The sequence below is a fragment of the Eriocheir sinensis genome, chromosome 46 (genome assembly GCF_024679095.1).
Source record: "Eriocheir sinensis breed Jianghai 21 chromosome 46, ASM2467909v1, whole genome shotgun sequence".
In the NCBI taxonomy this organism is placed as follows: Eukaryota; Metazoa; Arthropoda; class Malacostraca; order Decapoda; family Varunidae; genus Eriocheir; species Eriocheir sinensis.
The window spans coordinates 1,837,068-1,847,327 of NC_066554.1; the positions used below are offsets into that span (position 1 = coordinate 1,837,068).

A 10,260-nucleotide genomic window follows, 5' to 3' on the forward strand; every position below is an offset into this window, starting at 1 on the left:
TCCCACTAACCAGGGGTAACACGTAGCCTGCTCAGTGCTCACTCGGTCTTAACACCACTCATCAACCTGAGAATGACACCCACACCCTTTCCCCTCTTTCCTCCTCCCGCCGAGCATGCTGGCTTTGGTCTTGACGGCGGCCCGGCAGCCTACCATATCAGTCAGACTTGCTTCGACACTTCTGTATGGGGCTATACCTCGTATAAGAGTCCTCAAATATAATATTATAGCCAAAGTATATTGAACACAGAGCGGCTCTGTCTTCACCTGTATAGGGCGATACCTCGTATAAGAGTGAGCCCGCTGCCTCGCTCTAGGGCGAGGGAGGACAGACTATCTCGGCCCCAAAATGCGTTGGTGTGACGTCACGGAGTGCTAATAGTACTCACAGGTTAAGCCTTCTTGAGACCTGACATTCCTCATTAGGCCGCCAATATCAATATAAAGTAATTGTTATTTTAATTCCATTATAAATATATGCCGTTCTCCCGCAATAATTAAAAAGAAAGCAGATTGGCAACGATACACTGTTTTGGCCCCTGACACCTGAAATTTTGTTGACGCTAGCAGATTATAGGGTAGATAGGGAACACAACGGCCTCTGTCTCAGCACCCATCTCTCTCTCTCTCTCTCTCTCTCTCTCTCTCTCTCTCTCTCTCTCTCTCTCTCTCTCTCTCTCTCTCTTTGATGGGAGATGCCCTTTAACGTAGACAAGTGCCAGGTCCTTCAAGTTGGAACAAGGAATAAGAAGTTCGATTACGAAATGCGCGGCGTTATCTACGTCACCTTCTTGAATTGCTTAACAGACTTGATATTGTAATCCTATATTTTAACATTGTCCATTCTCCTATGTACCCCTCTTGGAGACCTCATAGTATTAGTGTGGACACAGAACAGCTACAAACTCCAAAAATCAGCATTGTTTCCTCATGAACTTAACTCATATTTCATGGAAAAAACTAGCAACCTACCCCTTAATTGGTTCATGCTGTCCATATTTATTGTGATGGGTCTATTGATGGCAGCAAATCAGGTTGTGGTGTCTTTATCCGCAGTTGTGATAGCCCACATGCCTACACTGATATTGAGATCTCCAAGAGGCTTCCAGATCACCTGTCTTCCACGCGTGCAGAACTCTATGCCATTCTTGAAGGACTACATGTTGTGGTTCCTTTTGCTTAAGATGTATTCTTCTTTGTTGATAGTCAAGGGGCATTATATAAACTACTGTCTACCTTTCCATGTGACGGCGATATTGTACATCAGTGTCTTCTTGCCATTGACGGCTTAGAGAGGGATAATCATCGGGTTCACTTCACTTGGGTGCCATCTCATGTGGGCATCCCTTTTAATGAACAAGCGGATACTTTGGCTCCCCGTGCCCTTAATAGGACTCTAGAAGGCACTCCTGCAGAATATACTTATAATTATATCAAGGGCAGACTGAAACTCTACACACAAAGCTCAATCGACTCTGACATTGCCAGCTGCTATGAGAGGGGTAGTCCAAGCTCTATCCACTATGTCCATGTTTCGCAAGACACTAATGTCACCTACGGTAGAAAGAGTGCCTTATTTGATCTTGTTGTAATGCGTCTTAGACAAGGGTATAAATACTACTGGGAGGTGAGTGGTGCCCCACCCGAGTCTTGTGCTGTGTGTGCCACGCCAGGAGGTCACACTTTACAACATCAATTATGTCCTTGAGTGTCCTGCCATAGCCTGCTACCGTCCACAGGGTATAAGTGATGTGCCTTCCCTTGTCGCCTGGTTCATTAATCATGACATTGTAGCTGCCATTATTAAAGAGTACCCAAAGTTTGCTGCCAGGTGATGATCTAGGTAACTGCATGTGTACCTACTCAGGAATATGGTCAGTATTTACATTCCAATTCCTTTTTCTGTTAACTAACCTCAACTTGTGTTTGTATTTTTGTACAATGGAGACTGTTATTTTTTTTGTAACTAGCCTAGTAAGAGGTTTGTCTGCAAGACAAACAAAGTCAATTCAATTCAGGTCTAGCGTGCAGGAGTAAGAGTTTTCGAGAAATGTAGTGATTATTCCGCTGCCAGACGTATGAAGTCCGCCCTTGAGGAGGTCTCAACTCTCAAGGCTCCTCGCCCAGCTGCCCTTAGATAAGTGGTGAAGACACATTCCCAGCTACATTCGTCGTCAAGTAAGTAATACAATAGTCTTCCTCTATCAAACGGATGTATACATGAAGCCCACTTGCACATTTTTTTTTCTGTGTGGGAGTGGGTGATGAAACCAGTCACAATCAACCCATGTATTCAGGGTCACGAAGGTGGGTTTGTTATCGGATACGGATTTCTCGAGGCTGATATACTTTGAGTCTATCTATTGTATATCAGGCGCAGCAGAAGCAGAAGCAAAATACCAAATAACAAAACAAGGGGTCAGCAAAGTAAGCTAAAAGATATACAATATGCTGTCTAACCAGTGACCTGCGGTGTACTGCCTTCCAGCTCGATATTTCTTTTTTTATTCTCGGAAGAAGAGTCATCAGCAAGGGTGTATTCTTAAAGCTAATGGTGGTGTGTCAGCTCGCCATTACCTATTAGGAAGTGAAGGATATCTATCGAAGTTACAATGTAAATCAACCAAAATTTGAGATATAAAAGTTACCGTTTAACTTCCTCATCAGATAAATTATATGCTGTCTTACCGTGTGTGTGTGTGTGTGTGTGTGTGTGTGTGTGTGTGTGTGTCTCAATGAAAGAGTTAGAGGATCACTATTATATCTTATAATTAGGTAATCAGTTTAATCGATGAAGTACCTGGAAGGGAGAGATAGGTGGACAGGTGGGAAGTAATAGCGGGGTGTTTTTTAACTAGTTTTCATTTATTAACTGATATTTTTGTTCGTAGATATGAAGCTGGACGTGTTCACGGTTGACGCCTTCACCAGGCGGCCCTTCTCCGGCAACCCGGCAGCCGTGATACCCATGCTGCAGGTATATTATCATTATTATTGTTTTCCTAGATGATAAGCCTTATCTACACTTGACCTTACGATGCCTGCTCGAGTCATGACCTTTGCCCGTCACTATTGTTCCTGTCCTTTGTTCTAACACTCGAAGTTGAGAGGCTTGCACAAGGAAGTCTCGGTAAATTCTACTTATTTAGCTTAACAATCTACTCGTTTTCATAAAAAAAATTTTGTCTAACTTTTTTTTTAACCCCCAATCTCATTTCGCACCACATTGCTGTTCTTTGGTTCTATTATCCACTCTCCTATTTGCGAACCGGTTCATTCATATCCTTGAATCAAAATTTATCAAGTTCATTCCCTTTTTGGTAAGCAAACACTGTGGCGGCAGTGTAGTCCGGTCACCGGGTAGGACGTTTGCTGCGTGGAGACAAGCGGCGAGTGGCGAGTCACTTCAAGGTTGCCCGTCATGGTCATTGTTGCTAGCCTCTGTGACAGTAATGTTACGACTAAAAAATACATGAATAAGAGGCTCAGAAAATTAAAAGTTGTGCGGTGATGGAAATCTGCTAGGAGAGGCCTTTCATATATGTCCTCGTAATTTATGTACTTGAAAAGATTTTGCTGTAAGGTAGACAAACAAATTCTATCATTTTCACTCCATAGGTCTCGGATGAGCAAACTCTCCAACAAGTGTCTGCCGAGCTTAATCTATCGGAGACTGCCTACGTCACTCCCGCGGCGGGAGGGACGAGGCCGTGGCAGGAATGTGGCCGCTTTTCCCTTCGCTGGTTCACCCCCACCAATGAGGTGCCCCTGTGCGGCCACGCCACCCTGGCCACCGCCCACGTTCTCTTCCACTGCCTCGGTTTGGGCCACTCCTGTTGTGTTGTTTTGAGAGAAATTGTTATATCCAGGGTCACGCTTTCCTCATTAACTCCATGATTATGCTTTAAGTAGGTAAATCATGTGTGTGTGTGTGTGTGTGTGTGTGTGTGAGAGAGAGAGAGAGAGAGAGAGAGAGAGAGAGAGAGAGAGAGAGAGAGAGAGAGAGTCATATGAGACGCATTACAGCATAGTGCTAATGCTTAGGACAAAAGAGGAATCGTGTTGCATAATCAGTGAATACACATAAGCATACTCATATACTCATACTCTTACTCTGTGCAGGGAATACCAACGCTCGACTGGAGTTTGACACGAAGAGCGGGGTGCTGGTAGCAAAACGGGATGGCACCCTCATTACCCTAGACTTTCCCGCCAACCCTCCGCGGCCCCTTGACCCCGCCGAGGAGGCCCAGCTGGCAGGCCTCCTGAAGGTAGCCAGTGGAGGTCTGCCAGTGTCTCAGGTACTCCTCTCGAGAACCAGTAAAAAGCTCTTGGTGCGTCTTCATCAGTCTTGCTCCAGGTGCGTTCTCAGAGTCCATGGCATTCATTTGTGGTTCCGTACATTTCTCTGCTTAACGTGGCGATCAAAAGTATTATTCCTTATATAGAGTTTAATATTGTCAAGCCTCACTGTTAAACGTATTTGTCGTATTTATGTTAATTGTATGCATTAATCGTATTCATCTGTGATTCAGTACATCTATTCGCTTAACGCTCCGAGCAAATGTATTATTCCTTGTTTAAGCTTAGTATTGGCAAGGCTCATTGGTATTCGTAATATAGTGACTCGCCCATAACGGATGACAGATAGATAACTTAAGTAACAGTGGCAGCCCAGGAACTGCAGAAATCTTAACTGACAGACCCATGTGAAAGGATGAATTAGAACCACTGGCAGAGCGGTATGAAGTACAGTAACATTAGAACGTTGGGAAATGCCAAGTGATAGATGATAGCAATGATCACGATTGTCAAGTCAATTTTAGGGAAGCAGCCATCAATTCTACTACTTAATTAATTCTTCTATCAGACAACAACTTGAGGCTCTCCAAATGGACGTCGGAGATCTTCAAAGGAGGCACGACGGGTCGCTAGTGAAGGGCGTCATCCTCACGCTGGAGGGTGGCCAAGACGAGGCAGACTACCACTGCTACTCGCGCTACTTTGCGCCGTGGAATGGCATCCCGGAGGATCCCGTCACAGGTTAGTCAGTATAAGCTGAACAGATATCGATTATTATTTTTATATTCCTCTCATTGATAGCTATGAGGTATATGACATGAAGCCAGTGCACATATACCTGTTGATCTAACTCGTACCTGGATTTATTATTATTATTTTTTTATTCATTGTACAAACGCAAATATTACATACAGTATTAGTGTGATATTTATCTTTCTGATGTGCCTTTTTATCTGTCTTTTTACTAGGATCAGCTCATACGGTGTTGGGGCCTTTTTGGTCTGAACAGCTTGGACGCCCTTCCCTGAAATGTGAGTGACTCTTACGTCTCCTTAGGTTAGGATCGCCGGGCACAAGCAGATCGCTGGGCATACGTGTTTCCCTTGCTCCGTTGAAGTGTTCATCAAACTTCTCTCACAGTGAGCCAGTTTTGTGCTAAACACTACCCACACGGCCCATTTGAAAGCTTCTTGACAGAACTAAAAGCTCAGTGGTAGGAATACATTATTATACGGAGAGAAGTGGATGTCGTTAAGAAGGGCCTCTGTTCTATAGTGGACTACATGACGGTTGATGATGAAGATGATACAGAGGTCAACCCCTAACCCTCCCTCCACCGGCAGGTAGACAGGTGTCCCCGCGAGGGGGCGACATGACGGTCACCGTGAGGGACGACGGTCGAGTGGACTTGACAGGCGAGGCCACACTAGTGATGCAGGGTCACATCACCCTCTGAGGCAGCATTGTGCCGGGCCACGACACACCACACCGCTCTCCACGGCTCCTCCCGTGCTGCATGGCCCAGCATATACTCAGGGCGGGGCGCACTATGTGTTCTTGACAGTACAAATCATCGTGTAATTGAATGATGAATGACAGTTGTAAAATGAACCCAAATGAATCTTGTTATTGGGGGATACACAGATAATAGCTTTGATCATTCATAGTCCTGATGTGTTTGTATGCCATAACCGAATGAATGGGTTATTGACAAACACCATGTTCTCCATGCAAAACCCAACACACGCAAGGAGAAACAGATAACTGTAACATTAATCTTATTGAATGAACATTAATACTAAGTTTGTGTTGCAGATGTACCATTTTATTTTTATACAAACGTAGCCTACAACGCCTATGGCTTTAGCATAAAACATAATATTCGGAGCCATTCCTGAGAGCCTGGACTTTGGAAAATAATACCTACTCTTTAAAGTTTGTTATATTTTTCATGAGTCTAAATCTATACCAGTCACTATTATGGGGAACGGGAAGACGGTGAGGTATCCTAAATATAAACTGAGGAGAAGAAGTTAGGAAGCAACAGTGTGCCAGAGTGCCTCTATCTGAACTAGATAATAAATTAATTATTAAATATATATACACACATGTATGAATCTAGTGACATAGCCTGCTTCTAAAAGCTGAAGAAGAATGCAACTCTCAAAGTAATAAGAGCAAAGGTGAACAGATACATAATGACTGAAATGAATATAATAAACTGGACCATGGCCTTATTAAATAACCTACAGCTACTGACGAGGAAGAGCGAAGACGACACTGCTGCAGTATGATTAAGAAGTAAAGAACACTATAAAGGTCCCCTGAGTAGCCAAGTCCCTACCACTGCAGCCCAGCATAGGGAACCCTGGCGTGCCTGAACACTGGGCTCTCGCTCGGAGGCGGTGATACAGTACTAGTCGGGGAAATAAATAAGACAGTAATATAGTACTTAGCAACTTACAATCCCTGCCCTGACAGTCCTTGAGGAATATCTGTACAATAGCTCTTATGAACACGTGGGTTGTTATCTTTGACACGGGGAGAAAGATGCAGGAGGATAGAGAAGACAGATTAAGACAGATTATACCCTCTTTGAAACATTTGCAAACCCTACCATAATAGTCCAAGCGAGATTTACAGCTAACACAATGGGTAAACTTAAAGAAAACGAAGATCAAGGGTGAGAGACACAATTTGAATCGTAGATATAAATCACAAGAAAACTAAAGCTTTGTTAATACATTTACGTACAATCCCTACCATGACAGCCCCGAAGGAGGAACCGCGCTGTAGCTTTCTTGGACTAGCGGCTTGGTCGGCGGCGTTAGATGGACTGCGAGATGAGGTCGAGGACGGAGGTCGGGCAGGTGTGGTAGATGGCGCCACAGTCCCCGTAGTTGCGGCCGTAGTGCTCCGCCAGCATGTAGTCATCGTACTCCACGCTGTTGTTGGGGCTGAGGGAGGCGCTGAAGGGGAGGGAGGAAGGGGAAGAGTTAACAGGGGCGGGTTATATAAAAGGTTATTCCAGTAGACATTAACTTGGTGATAATAACGACTAGCTGAGGAGAGAGTGGATGGTTCAAGTTTGATTTCACCTACACACACACACACACACACACACACACACACACACACACACACACACACACACACACACACACATTTGACAGGGGTATGGTCTTGAAATATTAGAAGGGACAAACTGCTCTTTCATTCTCCTCCCTCTCCTCCTCCTCCATCTTCTCTTCCTTCTTCTCCTGCTCCTTTTCTTAGGCCTCCTGTTGCCCATCTTACTTACGAGAGGACGAGGTTGATCACTTCCCCGTACAGGTCGTGCTCGAAGGGGGCCTCGGCGATCTCACACAGAGTCCTCAGGGTACAGGAGCGCCCGTCATACCCGAGGCTGCAGGGGTGGGAAGGAGGCAGTGTAAGTCCTGGCCCATTTACACACAATTTTGGCTCCCACAGCAAACACCTCCAAAGACCAACCTGAGCAATGACTTCGGTTTTCGTAGATCTAATGAGTCTACTATTCCATGACATAAGAACATCAACGTATACGTCAAACTTCATCCACTCCTGATAGCCCTCTCGTTCTGACTATCGTGTAATCTCGGGATCCCTTTCCCAATCACTTTAGCAGAGGACTCCGCAACAAAGGTTCATATTCTCAAACATTTCGGGGGTGGTACTGTGATATGTATGGAGGAAATAATATTATGGTAAGAACGGGACCGCAGATTCATCTTGAGTAAATTATGTCTTTAGAGAAATGAACCATAAGCTTAATCCACTTATTATCGCATTGGCCGATAATTATCGAAACCAGCCATTAAGATAAGGAGCATTAAACACAGTGATTTCGAAGTTATTCACGTTCTTCCAGCTGACACAATACACGGTAATACATCCGGACTAACCCATCAAGGAAGGACTCGATGCTGGTGTACAGGAAGGCTCTTTCGTCGGCGGCGGTGTCCTTGTAACTCCTGCCTAATGACAAGTACTCTGTGGGTAGTTTGAAGACGAAGGCAGTTGCTAGTACTACAGTGCTCAGGCCGATCTTCCCCGTCACGGGCAGTATCAGCTTGAGAGTAGCCTGTAAGAAAAGGATGAGAAGTAAAGTTACGTGGAGGGCGCCTGTTGAGCTGCACGGTGTTTAGTGTCAGTCCGAACAGGTATGAAGAAAGGGAATGTGAGGCGAGATATTGGAACTTTGATGAAAGAAAAAAGGGGACATGTACAACTTGAGTCAGCCTGTGATGTTAAGTATGCCGTTCCAAATGGAAATGAATAGTGGAGACAGAGGTGTGGGATCAAAAATACCCATTTGATGGGAAGAAAAGGTGAAAGATACACAACTTTTGACATGACAAGAACGTCAGAGGGAACAGTGAGTTCAGGGGTATGCATCCATAATGAAAAATAAGGGTAAATTCCTTGATATTCATAGGCATCTCATGTAATTTGATATAGCAGCGCTTACGGCCGTTTTATGGACTTTGTAACAACTAGAAGCAGAGTCAGGACCAAGTGGCTGTGTGGCGGGTCGTCAGTGTCCTCACCTCGAGAGTGCTGGAGGCCGGAAAGGGCACGAAGCGGCGCACCCTGGACGTGGCAACCTCGCTCGCGGGGCTCCTCGCCTCCAGCCACGCCGGGCCGCTCCGCGTTCCTGCAGAGGACAAGCATGGCAACAGTTACCCTCCGCCTCAGTGGCTCTTTCCGTCCTCTAAGAACTATTACAGCAACTCTTTTTGTCTCAACTACGAAGATATTTTTCAATTTATATCATAAAATACCCACTGATAGCTACAAGGTTTAACCAACTGCTGGTGACCGAATGTGGCACAAAACTCTTTGTGTCCGTGAATGCCCTTATACTCGCTTAGAAATGAGCTTTTCGTAATCTTTCGCTAGTTTCCACTGTTTCTCATATTGCTCCTCTTACCTCTCTGAAGATAACATAGCATAACTTTTACTGAGTTGTCACAAACGTGTTAACAAGCCTCACCAAAGCACACAGAGCATCACTTCAAGCGATATTATGAACTATTAAAGGAACCCCTCAGCTGCTACTGCTTGTTTCAAATACTTTTAGTATTATTTGTTTATGAGCTACACAGACTGAGGTCACTATATTATTACACTTCACTTGTCTTGCAGTCACTGCGGCAACATTAATGATTAGCAAACGTTTCCACAGCAAACCCTTCAGACTGCTGCGGTCCACCGCCGCCTAAGGTATCGGACTGCACGTCGACCACTTTGTGAGGGTGACATACGCTGTAACTGATACTGCCTTGTCAACAACGGCAAGGCGCCGTGACGCCGATCTGAGGCACCTTCAGCTTGCAGGACAGCCGGCGCCTCCTCGACGGCTGCGAGGGCGGCGGCAGAGCGGGCCAGCAGAAGGGAGGCCAACAGGACGAGGCAGGTCGTTGATCCTTCACCCGCCAGGGGCTTGACGCTTCTGCTGCACCTCGATGACCTCATCCTTCCGGGTTTGTCTAGATGGAAGCTGAGAACTCACTCGTGTTATCCTTTAACCAACTGTTTCAGCTCTGAATGAAGCACAGACTCAGGGATGCGACACAGGTACTTTCCTTCACTCTATCAAGTACGGCACTGCAGCACCAGACATCATTCCTTCAGCTTATAAGGCCTGGTCGGCGGCCCGGCTGATGGAGCGATTAGCTCAAACAATATGAGACGTCACCGGCTGACCACGACTTTCCTGCCGCTGCGCCTCCCCCGCCGCTATGCTAATGACGCCAAGGGACGAATCAGTATTGCTGAACCTCATTGCCGGTGGAAAGCTGATTTGCTGCCATTAATTGGTTCGGGTCCCCCAGCTATAGGGGGACACGGATCTAAAAGCTGTCCGGAGGATGACGAGCTACAAATTCTATGATCCTCTTCGTCCTCTACTTTGCACTAATATTCCTTAACTTTGTA

At 45.5% G+C, this 10,260-nt stretch overlaps 2 protein-coding genes across 3 annotated transcripts; one reads left to right on the top strand and one right to left on the bottom strand.

The window, feature by feature from the left end:
- Nucleotides 1–407: 407 nt before the first annotated feature.
- LOC126980983 (phenazine biosynthesis-like domain-containing protein 1) lies at nucleotides 408–6,528 on the top strand. Of its 2 annotated transcripts, none has more exons than XM_050831522.1 (7): nucleotides 408–2,178; nucleotides 2,892–2,977; nucleotides 3,619–3,820; nucleotides 4,123–4,360; nucleotides 4,871–5,043; nucleotides 5,271–5,333; nucleotides 5,646–6,528. In XM_050831522.1, the coding sequence occupies exons 2-7, from the start codon at nucleotides 2,894–2,896 to the stop codon at nucleotides 5,756–5,758; spliced, it is 873 nt and encodes a 290-aa protein (XP_050687479.1). In that variant the 5' UTR covers nucleotides 408–2,178; nucleotides 2,892–2,893; the 3' UTR covers nucleotides 5,759–6,528. The 2 variants fall into 2 exon arrangements, with proteins under 2 accessions (XP_050687479.1, XP_050687481.1); XM_050831524.1 differs by lacking the exon at nucleotides 408–2,178 and adding an exon at nucleotides 2,248–2,427.
- Nucleotides 6,529–6,680: 152 nt separating this feature from the next.
- LOC126980985 (uncharacterized) lies at nucleotides 6,681–10,260 on the bottom strand. Its single transcript, XM_050831526.1, has 5 exons — nucleotides 9,648–10,260; nucleotides 8,871–8,977; nucleotides 8,226–8,404; nucleotides 7,604–7,708; nucleotides 6,681–7,271 (listed from the first exon to the last, which is right to left on the bottom strand). Exons 1-5 carry the CDS (start codon nucleotides 9,796–9,798, stop codon nucleotides 7,130–7,132), a joined length of 684 nt encoding a protein of 227 aa, XP_050687483.1. The 5' UTR covers nucleotides 9,799–10,260; the 3' UTR covers nucleotides 6,681–7,129.

What these genes read in the sequence shown, in the direction of transcription:
- LOC126980983 (XM_050831522.1), top strand. Translation starts at nt 2,894, where the DNA reads ATGAAGCTGGACGTGTTCACGGTTGACGCCTTCACCAGGCGGCCCTTC. An exon ending in CCGTGATACCCATGCTGCAG is followed by an intron (nt 2,978 to 3,618) that starts GTATATTATCAT and finishes TTCACTCCATAG; the next exon opens with GTCTCGGATGAGCAAACTCT. An exon ending in CCCGGAGGATCCCGTCACAG is followed by an intron (nt 5,044 to 5,270) that starts GTTAGTCAGTAT and finishes TCTTTTTACTAG; the next exon opens with GATCAGCTCATACGGTGTTG.
- LOC126980985 (XM_050831526.1), bottom strand. Translation starts at nt 9,798, where the DNA reads ATGAGGTCATCGAGGTGCAGCAGAAGCGTCAAGCCCCTGGCGGGTGAA. An exon ending in CGGCCTCCAGCACTCTCGAG is followed by an intron (nt 8,405 to 8,870) that starts GTGAGGACACTG and finishes CTTTTCTTACAG; the next exon opens with GCTACTCTCAAGCTGATACT. An exon ending in GTGATCAACCTCGTCCTCTC is followed by an intron (nt 7,272 to 7,603) that starts GTAAGTAAGATG and finishes CCTCCCCTTCAG; the next exon opens with CGCCTCCCTCAGCCCCAACA.